Source organism: Pseudopipra pipra, chromosome 5, assembly GCF_036250125.1.
Source record: "Pseudopipra pipra isolate bDixPip1 chromosome 5, bDixPip1.hap1, whole genome shotgun sequence".
Classification (NCBI taxonomy): Eukaryota; Metazoa; Chordata; class Aves; order Passeriformes; family Pipridae; genus Pseudopipra; species Pseudopipra pipra.
In genome coordinates, this window is record NC_087553.1 from 66860458 (window position 1) to 66877471 (window position 17014).

Sequence of the window (17014 nt, forward strand, 5' to 3'; positions counted from 1 at the left end):
CCCTCACTGGGACCAACTTAAACTGCCACAGCTTTTTTGTGCAAAGAAACTCCATGCGCGTACCAGAGGAGGCAGTAATGTTCAGTGTGTGCATGAACATGGCTTATAACAAAGTACATGATTCATTCTGGGGCACTGAACTGTAGCTTTTCATATCCAAAATGACTTCCCTGAACACCAGCTTATTTTACTGTGTTTTTGCAAATGCCTCCTTGTCACATCTGGCCAACTCTGTATCAATAATTAAATATACACTGCTACAGTGACTGATGTATGGTTCCCTAGCTTCTACATGAATACCCTGACTCCATGGCTATAGAATCAGTCTCCCTTGTTTTAGTTGGCTTGGTGACTGTTTAATTATTTAAACAAAATGAAAGCTTTAGACGCCTGTGAGTATTTAATATATCTAAAAGACTTAAAAAGTCTTTAAGGGCTGGGCTGGGCAAAGTTCTCTTCCCAAAAACATACACATCCTCTAAGAAGGTTGAGCATCTCCAGAAAGGCACCGTGTGATCTCTGTAGGATCTCTGTGTTCACATTTAAATCCCAAAAACTGCACTCTGTGCAGTGTTGTCCTACTTTTATGCCAGTTCAGGGCAAGACTTAATTTCTGGGAAGTTTTCAAGCTCTTCACGTGCAACTGTCTTCTCCTCTCCATTTTTGGTACCAAACAGCTGTGTTTTCTGCACCCCGTCAGCTCTGACCTCAGCCTTAGTATGGAAAGAGCCATTTTAAGCTCTTGCTCTGACTGAAGTAAACATTAGCAAGGTCTTAAAACTGGATGCCTTACCACCTAACTATTAAACTCTACGACGATGAGAATTTGTCTCTGTTAGTTTGACCAGAACTGCTGTTCTTCTGCAGCTTTCAACACATGTCCATTAGAATACTGTTTTTTAACCTGAGGCTAAACACAATGTAGAAAGCAACTAGGAAAGTAAACCCTCCACTACATAGCAATCTATGTCTTTACTAAAAAACACATAAGGGTCTGCAAACTTAAGGTTCAAAAGTAGTTTATACAGATCTTTAAGAAAGCAGAGCACACCTCATCCTTCACTGAGAGCCTGTTTCGTTAAAAGTATATCCACTTTAAATACATGCAAACACAGACCATCTTTTATAATTATATTTTAAAAAGACAAATGACAAATAAAAAAAGTAATCAAAGCACTGGCATGCCTGCAGAGTTTCAAACCCAAACAATTATCATTTTTGGATTTCCCTGTTAGATGCTGAAATTAGGAGTACTGTGTGGAAAGGCTGCCAGGATCTTATCACTGGGAAATTAACAGTAAAGCCTTAGAGCCCTTAATAGGAATGTTGTAGTGCAGTTTTTAGGCCAACCTTTCCATATTAGGAAGGTAAAAGCATTAAGTTGCAACTGAGAGAGAGATTTCAAAAATGTACTTAAGGATCATTCTTTATTAAATTATAGACAGTTATGAGAGTAATTTCTAAAGGTTTCAGTTTGATTCTTATCTGGTTTTAAATTAGTTTGAAACTTTCCATACAGAAATATAGCACAAGAACTTTACTTAGAGTTGGAAATCATCTTCACCTTGTGATACAAAAAATGATGTCTTTCTACTTTTATGCTTATTTTGGACAATACTTAAATTCTAGAGAGCTTGAGGTTCATCAGCTTTTTATGTGCGACTGTCTTCTCCTCCCCATCTTGAGCAGAAAGCAGTTGTGGTTTCTGCACCCTGTCAGATGTAACCTTAGTGCTAATTTGGGAAAAGCAGTTCTCACATTTAGTGCTGAAAGACTGATAACCGAATCCACAAAGGAATGACACATTTTCAGCGATGAAGTACAGGGGCTGTGGACAATGGCTGAGCTTTCCCACTGCATAAATCCTCCTGACTCAGCTGTCATTGTGCAAATCTACTGCACAAAAGCAGATTTTACTTGCATGATTGGGCTTTATGTCATCATGACTATCATAACAAAAGTGGGTGTTGGTTATCTTTACCATTTTATTACTCTAGCAGGTACCAAGATAGATGGATATGTCCATAACCCTTGTACTTTACTGTCTCCTGAAGTCCAGAAATCTTGTTTATTGTTATAATAAAATAACCAAATGAACAAAATTTCTGGAGTACTGGACAAGCACAGACTCTAGAACTGAAATGTTCTCACAGTAGTGTACATGAATTATGGCAAAAACTAAATTTAACAGCATAAACATCATATTCATACAACTTGTCATATTAAACTACAGATCCATATAACTTGTCATGTACATATTTAGATATGCATATCTAATGTATGTTATATAGAGAGTTGTTAATCCAACCTGCAATAGCATCTTGTGGTTTTAATTATGAATCAGGTACTGAATTTGTTATGGATTGTACATATAGTTAATGTGATATTCAGTATGATACTAGAAGTTCTTGACTAGCTAATAAGAAACTGTGTTTCAAAACATACTCTGCTTTTACACATTAAAATTTGTGTGAACAGTTTGCACCAAATTGCAAAACTACATAAGAAAACCTGAACCTCAGCAGAGACATAAATAACATGACTAGGAGTGAAAAATGGCTAAGAATTAAATATTTTGTGAATTCAAAACCAGAATGCAAGCAGCATATACAGCAAAAGTAGAGCTAGTTAACCTTTCAAAAATTAAAATATAAATTAACTCCGTAAATTGAGTTAGTATTAGTTAGCTACAGTTAGCTTTTTTAGACAATGAATTCTCATTTCCAAAATGCTCATATCCTTGTATAGCTAAAGCTAAGCATAATTCTATTTGAGCTGTTGGAATTTTGACTTCAGTAGAACTTGGACTGAGTACTCAGATGCATTCTAAACTATTTTGGTACAGGAAACCAAAACAAGATTTTCTCTGAAACTATCCTTCTCTCCTCATACACGCAAATAAACCACAGGATTGATTAGTAATATCCATACAATAATGTAACCTTTGTGCCTTGTTAAAATATTGGACATTTGGAAACCAAAATGCTTGGCATGGCCAAGACCCCTTTCACTTTTTCCAAACTCTTCACAACTCTGACTTGCTCAGGAAGTTCTGCTGATTGACTTTCTGCTGGACTTTGGTGGCCAGTATCAGATTCCGTTCAATCCAGTAAAAAATTAAAGCCTGTATAAAGTAAGGCTTTGGAGGTACTTTGTGCTGATGTCTGGCTGATGCCTCCACAAGCCCTAAGCTTCTGTCTAACTTGCATGACTGTGTTCCCTGTAGTATCTGTATGTGTTTTAAACTTAATCACACTCCTCAAATCTCAGTGTAATCAAAACAAAAGTGCTCCTTTATAAATCACTTTTGATTAGTTTAACTGGTCTAAGACAAAATTCTGCTCCAAATAAACGAGGGGTGTATTTGTCACAGATGTTGCTGGAGTGAGCTGTGTGGTAGTCTTTAATGGAGATGTACATTTTACATACCATTTAGCCACCGGGAGTCATGCTGCTCTGTTCTGATGGGATGGTGATGCCCCAGAGTTCGGAAAATGGCAAAGTCCCTGCCCATGAAGTCTGCTGCTGTGCCAGAGTACAGCTCTCCATCTGTGGGAGGACATAATTGCAAGCAACATTCCTTAATTTTCCAGTCATGGTAAGTCAGAGAAATCTGTTGGTCCTATGTTCATATTACTCTAATAGGGATAATGAGAAAATTACAAAGCAACAAGCCATATGCAATGTATTGTCATTGAAAATAGATGATTAGACCCACTTTCTCACTGCAGAGCTTAATTGTAACCTCTTGCAAATGAGCTGTATCTCCTGACTGCTGGTGCAGCCACTTTTCAAAAATATGTCTGAATTCTCAGGCTGGAACAGTGGTAGGCAGTACACTTCACCCTGGCAGGTATGCAGCCTCAAAAATCCTACCTAAATGTGAAATTGCCCTGTTTATAACTGGAATTTGGACTAGAGGTTCCTCCCAATCTACTGTTTTTTTGTGACCCTGGGAACCAAAGAGTCCAACTCATTCACTCTTGCCTCAGAAAGGCCTTAGGTCTCTTCATTTTTTCATACAGAAACTGTGTGGCTTCTTGTTTGGTTGGTTTGGGTTTTTTGTTTTTTTTTTTTTTTTTTTTTTTTTTTTTTTTTTTTTTTATTTATTTATTTTTTTTTTTTTCTGCGCAAGCGGATCCTCAGAAAACAGTCTACTCTACAGGAAAGACAGAACACTCCTTTCTCCTTCAGCCACCTTTGTAACTGTGATACTGGCAAAGGGCAACAGCTAAAGGAGAGAATAAACAAGATTATTCCCTGCTACCTTAACCCCATGCATTTCACAGTGAACAAATGAACTCAAAATTGATCTGTAATGCTTCAGCCCATAAATGGCACATACACAACCTAGAGGGAGACAAAACTCATCCCAATGCGTCCCTTCTCAGCCAGCTAGAAGTACCATGGAAGAGGCAGAGAGAGACACTGCCTAAATTCAAAGGAGCAGGTCGAGTTAAACACCTGCCAGCTGGTAGAGTGAGTAATAATAGTAACTACATTGTAACGAGACCCACAGAAAAGAAACAGGGATCCAAGTACAACACATATCTCTCCGGCATTAATGTAGAGCTTGTCCATGAAATTACTCTGAAATCAAAATGCTAAAAATGCATTTTTAGGACTGTGTCCTTGTACATTTGTATGTGAAATGAAATACTCTACCTTATACTGTTAATATGAAATTAAAAAGTATTATTCCTTCCAACTAGTATTTTTAAGCTACCCATATTACACAGATCCCTTGTGAAAAAAGACAAGTTTGAGGATAAGATAACTCTTTCTTTAGCTAAGGTAATAAATTTTTCATGGTCATGATGAACTCTACCATATCCTCATTTTAAAACACCCTTTAGGAACAAGTTTATAATTTTCATGGCAATTTTAGATATTTCCATGGTGGGACAACCAGATCCAAGCATGTCTATTGGATATCACTGGCATCTTTTCCCCAGAACACTGATACCATGAAATTGAACCTACAGTGGCTCTATACCATATGGTAGCCATGAAAGTCAGGAAGGGTGAAAACATGATAGCAGAAAGGCGTGGAATTGAATGAATTCACAGCAGAGATTAGAAGCAAATAGACCAGTCATGCCCAGCAGGAGGTATAATCAGAAGTGAAACAGAACAGCATATCATTAATTAACGATTTATCATTCTTCTATGTCATTTTCAACTTTTTTTTGAAGGGGAGACAATCACTTAATTATAGTGATTATTACGTACAGAGGATGCAGCTGAGATTTTAAAGATCATAAAACCTTTTTTGCCTGTGAAAAGGGCTTTGATGCTATGCTTAACCTTTCTTTAACCTTATCTTCATTTTCTTGTCTTTCGGTCCCTAGTGAGTTCTGATAAATCAATATAAATCAAAGGGGAAAGAAAAAACCAACAAGGCCTATTTTTCTTCTTAGTTATCAACCGATCTAAAGGTCAGTCAACCAAGAAAAAAATCTATATTTAATACTATATTATTAAAATTAAACCAAACACAGTTCAAAAACTTATTAAAATTACATATTTCAAATAGAACTGTGTTTTTGGCGTCTCAGCTTCTAACTCGATATATAAACATCACTGGAAGTCACATATTTTCTAGGCTGTGCTCAGCTCAACTGACACTTTTTCATCAATGGTGAAAGGATAAAAGTTTTGCCAATAACTGGCTTCAGCATCCTGCAAATGGGTAAGGGGCTGTAGAAAACTAGCTGACCTTTCCATCCTTTCTCCTACAGCACCTCCAAGTTTCAGTATACCTAGGCCAGCGCCTGCAGTTTGAACTAATTTGCTGCAGTCATGCAAAAAGGCGGATTTGACTTCTTCCAGACAGAAATACCAAGGAATACCAATTTTTTTTTTGTAAGGCTTTAGACAATTTTTGCTAAATTCAGGGTAAGCCTCAAGTCATGTCCCAGATGTGCACATCCTTTGAGTTAGTACTGTTCAAAAGCTATATGAGGATTTTGCCTCCTGTCTAGATAGAAGTACATTCATCTTTGTTTCCCTGTGCACATTTTTTTTTTGGACTGAAATTTACTCATTGCTGGTCTGGAAAATGATTCTTCAATGTTGTGTATAGTCTTCACTGTGTTATTTCTATTGTCAGCAGTTTTAAAAGAAGTTTTCATTAAATTTAAGAAGAAAGTGGAAACTAATAATTTGAAAACTGACAAACATTTCTGAAAGGGATAGAATGAAGGAGGGAAAAACCCGAACAAAAACTTGTCACTTTATAGTTCCAGCCCAGCAGCACAAAGCAACAACTGTCCAGAACTAGCTGATGACCCTCAGTTGTTCATATAGGAAAAAAATCTGTTTTGGACAGCAACCACCTTAATCTAAAGGAGTAGCATGCTGATACATGAATGCAAACAGAAATACATATATTGACTGTACTAAATAAAGAGGCAACAATTAAAGTCCATAGTAATGCTGATTTTTGGAAGGAAGGAACCATTTCGTAATCAGCATGGAACTAGAAACAACTCCCCAAGATCATGAGATACACAGATGCTAAAAGCTAAACAATACACATTTATTTGATAAAGTGTTCCTATTCAGCTCTTAAACAGGATTACATTCTTAACAAAAATAATTTGTGGAGAGTACAGAAGTGTAAACTTTCCTTTGGAAGTAATAAGGAAGTTGAACAAATGAGGAATATAGGCAAAATCAAGCCTTGAATGTCATGACTGCTCTCACTGGTAAAAGGGTTCCCAAATTAAATCTATCCTTGGGTAAAAGGTTTATTCACTAAAGTTGAGATTTGCAGACACAGAGCTGACTTCACTTCTTTTAAAGTCAATAACTGAAACTTCCCAGAAAGTAGAGTAATTCTAAAATCCTGAACCTCATATGTACTTAGTATCTAATTTCTAACAAATATAATACTAAAGTTCTTAACTGATGAGAAGCTACTGTATTTCAGATCACATTAATACATATTTGGGAGTATTAAGTTACCTAAATGGATTTTAAAAAATGAAAAATGCAGCAATTGTTAACTTGTAAAAGAAATTATAAACTGTAAAAGAAAAAAAAGATCAGTGAAACACAGGAACATAAAACAACTTTGAGGATTCTGGATCACGAAAGCTTTTGAAAATCCCAAAGGGTCATTTCCTAAACACAAACTGACTGATACTGGGACAATGGTGTCTCCTTCTCTGAAGGTTTTTTCCAACTATCCCAAAACAGTTCCTTTAGTCTATTGCATTCAGGGATATTTCCTCCTGTGATTATATTCCTTGGAAAACAAGTTGCCTCTCTTTTTCCTCCTGCACTGGAATAATCACTAGTGGTGCCCAGGGATTTCTTAGTCTCTGCATTTTCATGCATTAGCCCACTCAAACGGAGATTGTTTAGTTAGCAGCACATAGATGGGAATGGCTGAATAGTGTCTTATATTACTAGGAGCTAGTTATATCATGTTCCCAGATGGCATTTACTTTAGAGTAGGATAGCAATAGCTAACTTTAATGAACAACTGTTAAAAAAACAATGAAAAATGTTTGCAGGTGGATGGAACAAGGAATGTATACTGGCAAAATATTGGAACAATTTAATAATGATGAATAGTTTATTTTGGTTTTGTTTTGGTGTGGATTTTTTTTCAAACACTATTGATTTTTCTAGGAGAGAGGTAAAACTGAAGATCCTCTTTACACCTACAAGAGTTTATTTCAGCTGAAATACAGAGTAGACCTCCAAGGCACTAATGGTTATTAAAATTTGAAGTTATCTTTTGCAAATTAACCTTGGTGTTTTGCCCAAATTCCTCTTGGTGATTACATTTCACTTACCTAAGATTTACTCTCTAGTATGGTGTCAAGAACATACTCTTCTTCCACACTCATCAAAATCTCTGTTTAGTGTTTCTGATGAAGAGAGGTTATATTTCCCTCCTGTATTTAACCATATAAATTACTCTTCTCAGCTTTCTTTTATCTTCCTGATAGTTACTTCGCATTACTAATTATAACACTGCATTTTAATGATTGCTGGGTAATTGCTTTACATAGTTGCCCTCTTAAACCTTAGGTAAAACCATGGTCAATTGTGAGGACAAATATTCTGGCACATGAGGGGCCAGGAGTAGCTGAGTTATTGTTCAGCTCAGGAGAACAGAAGCAGCAATCTATCCACGTCCTTCTTGATGTGAGACCTTTGTGGTCAAGAGTCTCCTCTTGCCTTCATGGCTGTTCTCACTACTTCACTCCAGTGCTACCTATTTCAGAGAGCAGTTGAACAAAACCCCTTCTATGCAGTCATTGCTTAGCCAGTTCAGACCCTGTTTCTCACCTATTTTGGTGGGAGGAAATTCTTTTGCCTTGGGTCATCATTTTACCATAAAATGCAAGTGTGTGTTTTTTGGCAAAGAAAGACATTGAGAACCAGTGGTGAACCTGGTGTACACTGTGAAATATACACTCTGCATAAAGGATTGAGGTAAATAATCACTAACACAATATGACTGTGAGGCAACTATGAAGAGGCAGAGAAGAAAAGGTGCTTGTGTTTAGGATACCGGAATGTTGCTTTTAGCCTCACCCTGAGTTTTGTATAAGTCACTGAAGTAGAAATTAGTCACTGGCTTTGAATGTTGAATTTGCACCATTTTCCATTGTGTTAATATACCCAATGGCTCTCACTGAAGCCTGATTGAAAACAAAAGGTCATGCCCTGTCTACTCTTTATTAGAAGGAAATAGAAATGGAGTGAAAATCATAGTGATAGGAAGTGGGCTCAAGAAAGCAAAGATGTTTTAAAGACATGCAATCTAAGCCAAGGGAAATAAGATAATCATATTTGTGCCGGACTGAGTGAAAAAAAAAAAAAAGGAATGTGAAAAGCTAGACACTGTTGACTTTGAGCAGTTGCATACCGGGTATACCACGTAATACTGGCTTGTCATCATTCTCTTTCTTTATTGTATATTAAAGTAAATAGTAAAGCTATTCGCTTGAGAGTTGCTCTGCCACAAATTCAAGTCGCTTCAGGCACTAATTTATACACTGGCCTTTTAGACACACATTTTTTTCCTTTCTGTTTGTACAGGGTACAAGTTGGAGCAAGATCTGGATGTCTTTCCTGTTTTTCCTGTTAAAAAGTGTGTGTCCCCAGGGTAGCTCATCACCTGGGATCATTACAGGCTTCTAAGATCAGGAAATGAGGCACACTTAGGACTAAATTTCTGTTGCTGTCTATTTTGAATAGCTTAATTTTTAAATGCAAAGTAAATATAATAAGTGTAGACAGTAGGCAAGGCCCTAGACTAATAATATGGACAAAGTCCTGGAGAAACCAATCTATTTGGTTATGTGTCATTTCCCAAAGACTTCTGAGACAAAGAGAATCTGCAATTTTCTGAAACTATTGTTGGATTTGAAGTTGAAATAAATTGTGAGAAAGTTACATGTTAAGGATAAGGTGGCTACACCAAGGCAGAGTTGTTATGGAAAGAAGGATCTGTTTCATTCCTAATTTATTCTCACAAAACATCTTTTTGCCTTTTTCTGAGAAGGGGAAGGAATAACAATGGGCATAATTAATTCAATTAGATAAGTTAAATCAATTAGACAAATTCAATCAATTGCATTAGTTCAATTAGATTGACACAGTCCAGTTGCTCTATATTTACATATTCCATGAAATGAAGTATTACCAATTCAGAAACACCTAATTTATTTAAATCCTTTCCTTCTGGGCAGGAATGTAATTGTATTCACTGTCAGACAGCTCTCTTCAGCTGAAACATCACCTGAGGGCCTAGACCTGTGGCTGCTTATGTGTCTCAGCTCACACACAGGTACAATTGAGTGATAAACTTTCCTTGGCAGCAAAACTGATGTAAGGAATGACTTGTTCCTGCTCTCACTTTGCTCTCAGCTGTGCTGGTGTGACCACCAGTGTGTCCAGCCTGTAAACCGGGTGATTAAAATGCCTCGACCTAGAAGTGAGAAGGAAAAACACTTTGCAGAATCAAGGCCTTGCAGGGTATAAAGCAGCTTTAGTGATACCCGAATCTTGGTTTACATCTCAAGATACCTGGGTCAACTGTATTCAAAGTGAAACCAGAATTACCTTAACCTGGAAATAAATTGCATAAAACAAAAACCTGTCATAGGTGCTGCAAGGAGGAAAAAAAAGCAGAAAATCAGCAATTATTTACGGTAACTGCACATCTCACTGAACTTGTTATGTGGTACCTACCTACTAAAAGCGAAGCTGTCAGCAGTTTGGGATCATAAGGGCTTTTCCCCCGCCCATTTTCAAAATGTGAATCTGCCATTCTAAAGATGTTGTCCTGTGGGATAAATAAAAAAAAAAAAGGTAAAAGCAACATTATTTGATGAAAGAACACAGATGAGTGAGTTGAACACAACAGAGTGCAGAGGGTGCAGTTTATGTGAGTCATACCGGGGTTTGTGGCTTAAGAAAGTCAAATTACAATGAGTGAGGATCTGCTAGAAGTGCCCACCTCCTAATCAGTATGTGCTGAAGGCTAGTCAAAGGCACAAATACACATGCACAGCTTGAGTCTCTTCTGTTCCACTTCACATATAATTTACATGGTTTTATAGAAATCCTTTTGCTTTCACTTAGAATACATTTGAGTAATAGTAACTAATGAATCAGGAATTTGAAACTTTTATCTGAAAAAAAATAAAACCTATTTCTCCCTGACTCTACTTTTCTGAGATATCCCACAACATGACATGATGCTAAATTCTGCTTTTCCTAGCCTGAGTATTAGTGACTCACTATTTCATACATCCTCAAATTCAATTTTAACTGCATCAGGAGAGCTTTTTATCATTATTATTATTATTCAGAACCATGCAACGAAACTTTTAAAATATACAAGCTGAGGGTAAAGCATATGGGGATTTAAACTGAGATTAAAAAGGGCCTCAGTCAACACTAAGTCAAACAGAGGTCAGTAAATCCAAAGCAATGGGCTTTTCAGTATATTTAATTACTTTAATTTAAACTGAGGGACCAAGTCTGCCAATCAATTTGAATAGTGTGTTTATCTTATGTTTTGGACTGAGGGTAAAACCAGAGGAATTGATGCTTTTTGCACAGAAGATTTCTACATTCACAGAAGACTTGTGGAGGCCACACCAAAATCTGACATTTCCATTTCCCACCTGCACTGTGGTCAATTTGCATTGACACCTAATTAAGTCAAGGAGCCCCAAAAAGAAGAGACTGATCTCCACCTTGGAAGCAGCATTCTCCTTGGCACCCTGCCTTCCCTATCTTACTCACCCATATTGACCCCAGGCATGGGCCAGACTAGTGACCAAAAATGGTGTTATTTCAAACCTATGGAGTCCATGTTTCTGTAAGTAAGTCCCAGGCTATATCTTTTATTACAGGTTTGTTCAATTACATCATGCTAGTACATATCTCTGTGTATCAATTACATATTTTCAAAGGAAATTCATCAATCAGATGAATTTCACATTTCACTCCATTTACTGAAGAAAAAGGTGAAGGGAAAATGGACTGTTAGTAGGATAGTAATCTGGAGGGGCTTACTGCACTGTAAGATAAAAAGGTTGGACATCATCAAGTTTGATCTCAGGATTCAAGTTCAACCTCCTAAGGCATGTTCTTGTACATGTAGCCTGCCTGATTATGTTTATAGTCATCCTGTATATGTAATATCTTACACAGTATTAAATCTTTCTTTCCCTTTCTCTTTCTTTCTATTTCTTAATAGCATAGGCACATTTCTTATTTCTCTCCAGCTTTCTGACTTTCCTCCTTCTAACCAGAAATGAATAAATAACCAAAAAGAAAAATATTTTTGAGATTCTACTGTAGGGTCCATACCTAGATCTTACACAATAAATAAAAACAGTACATTGAGGAGAATGTTAGACCTAAACTTCAATAATAGAAAATGGCACTAATGCTACAAGCCATTATTGAAAAATGTTATTATCAACCTATGTTTTAGTGGCATTTCTTCTTAGTAGATGATAACTGCTCAACTTGCACACCAATGGATATTTGATAAGGCTGTAAAGTCAGTGGCATAACAGTTAAGGCAGAACATATCCCCAAGATAATCCCATGTGTCATTATAAGACAAATAAGAAACAGATGTGGAAAGTGATTTGGTGTAGGAAGGATCTGATTTTTGACTGTATTCTTCTGGGTTATGTCACTTTAACTGTTGATATTGGTGTGTAGCAGGCAAGAACGAGCGGAGAACCAGGTCAGCATAAGTCAGAGATGATCCATCCTCCTCTTAGAGTTTGTGGAATAAAACATTTGAAATAAGAGGCATGACATGTAAATCCCACAGTGTTTTTGTATTTCAGTTAAAATGCAATGAGGAGACATGTACTGTAAGTTTCCAAATGTATGGGTGAGTAATGATGACAATAAATACATCACTGTTAAGTGTCAAATAAATGTATCATGGTTAGTCTGAGGCCCCAAGGAGTTTTGATAAACATGCTGTAGGAAGTCTAACCTGTCATAAATAGGGCAACTTGCCCAAAAAGCTTTTTGGGTGCTGAAGTCAGACTACCTCTATCTAGAAATCAACAATAAATACAGGCAACAGAGGAATAAACTCTTTTCTACGTACTTTTCATTCTCATTTTGAAAACCTAGGAAGCAATATGACTACTGATAGGCACTTGATTATACTACTCACTGGTCTGCAGTATTTGCACTCAAATTATGCCCTGAGATGCCACAACAGCAAAAGATGAGATGAGAAGTCAATGTCAGTATTTCAGGGTAAAATTTCACCTCTTCATTTTCAAGGTGTACTTGATCATTTTCCAAAGAGTTAGTCTCTGGTCAAAAAACTTGGGCTATGCTCCTGGTGTTTTAAGTCCTGTCCACCTAAATTACACCTGGAAACCTGTGTGCAGGCAGCAGGGAGGGAGACGGCAGCTCCTGGGAAATGACTTGGCAGCAAGGTGAGTCTGCCTGGAGATAGCGAAGACCAAGGTTCTGCTCACAGATTTAGGGGACTGTGTGAGTGTGGTCCTTTTTGCATAGTACAGATAAGCTGTCAGCTAGAAAGAAAGCACACTGTTCTCAGAAAAATCCTGATCAGTTAATAATTTTGCTGCCTCTTGGATTTTTTCAGTTAATTGAATAAAAAGAATGGTACTGCAGTGAATCAGCAAATGCCTGAGCCATAGACAGCAAAAAAAGCCCTGTGTATTCACCAAATGCTAAATGTTTCAAAGTTTTATGAGGGCTATTATAGAATCAAACACAAGAATTCATGACAAAGCAAGATTGCCAGGTGGGTGGAAAGCCTGTAGAAATGCAAAAAGAAAAAGAAAAAAAAATAAACAAAGAAAGGCCTTTGTAACTCAAAAATTAGTCCAATTTATTGTCTAAACCCCTTCATTAGTTGCACTGGCAGCCCAAAAGGACATTACAATGTAGTTCAAACCTCTTTTATGGATCCTCGTAGCTAAAAACCTTGCTGTAACATGTTTTATGGGTTATTAAACTCTAGGTTTATATCTCGCTGATGCTTCTTTATAATCCATAGTAAAACTACTGAAAATTAGATTGTTTAGGTCTTGAAATTCCACAAACTCATAAAGACAACAACTGACTGCTGGCTCATGGCATGACACGAATTGTTTCACCTAGTAAATGCCTTGCATGGTAGGAGATAATGCTTCTGGCTCCTTAAAACACATGTTTTCCTGTAGCACATAGCGTGATAGATGGCAAGACTTAGCCAGAAAGAACTATGGTTCACTCCTGGAAATGAACGAAAAAGTTATTGTGACTTCCCATGATCTGCCACTTCAAGGCTCCAGAGATTTGCTTTCAAACAGCTGAAATACAACTGAAATAACGTGTCATATCATGATACTGAGTGGTGACAAGACATTGCTTTTTGACTAGACTTATTTCATATCTTGTTATTGAACAGCTTCAGTCAGCCAGTGTGACAATAAAACATGATGTTATATATACATAAACATACATATACCAACAGTATATCCGTTTACAGATCAATCTATCTATCTATATCTACCCAGAATGGTCATTTCTTAAACCATTTTTTGCATGTCTGCCTGCAGCTAACCCATCAACTATCTCAACAAAACAAGGACAAGGAAGACAAAAACATATAATGTAAATATATATATTTTGGTTTCCAGTTTAGTACAATTGCCTTGCAAGTAAAAGTGTGGTTACTGGGGCAGCACTAACCTATCAGTATGGACAGCGCTGACTGCTGAATTTCCAGGTTATGCTTTTCCCGAACCTTTTCTGGCAATTCTCACAGAACTGCAGAGTTTAATGCAGTGAAACCACTGCTGGTCAGTAATGAATAAACACAGTGCAAAAAAATGATCTGAAGAGACTTTGTTGATGGATTGTGTACAGCTACTAAGAAAGTATTACTGGTTTAAATTATAAGGCATAGAATGACAGCAATGATGCTCCCCAGCCATTCTAGTACAATTGAAGGAACTCATATCCTTACCCTTGTAACCCCCAACCCATAAATAGAAAAGAACACATCTCTAGGGTATCTTTCAGGGATTAGCTGATCTCCACAACAAGCTGTTGAACAAGGAATGGTCCAGAAACATTCACTATGCCAACTATCACAACTTTTGTTTCATGAAAAAGGTAGAGTTGGCCTTAGCTATGAGCATTTTTTACATTAACATTCCCCTTGCTGTTTTGACAGACCCTCTTGTGCTATGATGAAGCATTTTATAAAACAAACTGTTAAGTCAAAAAAAAAAAAAAAAAGGACAAAATTCAAAACTAACACACCCCACACAAAACCCCAATAAAAATAGCCCCAATAGATTTCCAGAGTGCCTGGAGTATGACAATGCACCAGGAAGGAGTATCCATTTGGGGGACTTGAAAGTCCATGACAATGTCTCTTCACTGAGTCAGAAATTGCTGGCATTGAAATATTGTGCTCTCTCCTACTATTCGGTGTTGTAAATACAAAAGGAAAAGCTCCACTTCCCACTCAGAGAAAAACTTTCAGGCTTGTTAAGGTTTGGATTTATCCCCTCTACACAGAGGCATTAGTTGGGGTGGCTGAATTTGCTGCTCTAGTCACAGTCAGAGGAAAGCAACAAGTTCCTCTGAATGATGAGTCAGAGCAGCTCAGAACTGCAGTTCCCAAGGGCAGCATCTCTCGTCACTGACCACAGAGAAAGCCTCCTGTGAATTTAGGTCTGAGCTAAGTCTTTCTGAAATGAACACTGCAGAGGCAGCTGATTGGAGACACCTGACTTCGAAAAAAAAGAAATTGATGGGTTTGCTCTTTGGTGTTGTTTTTTCTCTTTTTCTGTTTTTCTTTTTCTTTTTTTCTTCTCCCTTTCAATACATTAATTCCAGGGAATTTTTGATTTACCTCATGCACAATACAACTTTCTGTGCACAGGTTTTATTAGTATATCAAGAGTATTTCAGAAAGCCTTTTAAGTAAACTTTACTCTATGAGAAATGATTTATTTATGAATTGTGTTACTTTTCAAGAATAATTTTAAGTGAAACAACTGTGCAGGATATGGCCATGTTGTTATTGTTATTATATTTCCTATTTCACACTTAATCTATTGAGTCATGAAAACTGTTAAATATGAGGACTTTGGTTTCAGGTTTGGGAATCATGCTATTATGGAACTTTTAATGAGAAACTTTTATTAAATTCATCCCCACGGAATGGCTTATTTTTAAAAAAGTGCAAGTGCAAATAAATGTAATGTGAGAAATTATGCAAAAAATACAAATATTAAAACAAATGTAAATGTTGAGGCAAGTGGTAACCATTGGGGAAATAGGTGAAAAGTGATTGAAGCAATAATGCAACTGTTTTAAATCATTAATTACTAAAAAAAAAAAAAGAAAAAAGAAAAGAAATGCACACAATGGGCTTCTGGCTTTTAGTCTTTTAGTCTTCAGGCTCCATATGCTATAGGGGTTTTACCCACACACATCTGGGGGACACTGGGCTCTGCAACACCTTTATTACGTTTTGTTTTTCCAACTTGAGGCTTAGTAGAATTATAGTTATGGAAACCAGTTTTAAAATCCTGTGGGAAATCACTCTAACTTACAGATCTTTAGTAAAATTGTGCTCCCAAAGAAAGGCCTCCAGCTTCTGTGGGACCTGGAACTGAAACTTTCTTGGAATCCTGTGCTGTGCTAAAGGGGACAGAGAAGGAACTTCCTTGAAAAGCATCTACCTGCAAAACTGGTCATGAGCTCTAAGATCATCTCCCAAACTCTAACCCTCAGGCAGTATGATCACTTCAAGGCCTCTCAAATAGTCTCTACATTATCCTGTGTCCTCTTCAGATACAAAGAGGTATTCCTTCTACCAAACCACTACACTTGTAGATATTAATTTTGGTTCCTGGAAATCTTACTTTTGATATCAAAATAAAGAGCTGTTGAAATGATTACCAGCTCCATGCTTCATTGTGTAGATTAATGAAAGAAGAACAGAGCTCTTGGTTTCTCTTTCTCCTTTTACCCCATAGGTCACTTCTACTGGAAAGTTTTTCTAGCTTATGATCTTCAGAAGATGCCTTGAGATGCAGCAGATGACTCTGGAAAGCACAAATTTTGAAAACTTGACTCCCTAGGCTGAATTTGGACAACTCACCTTCTCAATAATTCTCTTTCAGTCAAATATCAAACATCCCACACTACTCTGCTTTCTTCTGAAGTTAAATCTACTAATATTTATTACATTACCATACACTTTCGCAAAGAGGGAAATGTTTTGTCTCTATCTATCTATCTGCATAATTATAATTCAGTGAATCTAGTAAAGGGGAAAACAGCCAACTAGGCTTTTCAGGAACAGCTGGTTCAATCTATTCATTATTCCTAGTTTATGATCAGTAAGTGCTGCTTCTTCTGATTGGGAGAGAAACCAAGTGTCAATGTCAAATAGCGAAGACTTGTTCACACCTGAACATACTAGTCTGCATACTAATATTGGTATTTATATGAGTAATAG

At 37.0% G+C, this 17014-nt stretch overlaps 1 protein-coding gene across 2 annotated transcripts in view; it reads right to left on the reverse strand.

Moving 5' to 3' along the window:
• The window catches only part of SEMA3A (semaphorin 3A), a 325143-nt gene that overhangs the window by 57810 nt on the left and 250319 nt on the right, over positions 1 to 17014 (reverse strand). For both annotated transcript variants that reach the window (XM_064656446.1, XM_064656447.1), the window contains 2 exons: positions 10219 to 10312; positions 3430 to 3549 (listed from right to left, as the gene is read on the reverse strand). In XM_064656446.1, the coding sequence (XP_064512516.1) occupies positions 3430 to 3549; positions 10219 to 10312 (214 nt within the window). The remainder of the gene's footprint in view (positions 1 to 3429; positions 3550 to 10218; positions 10313 to 17014) is intronic.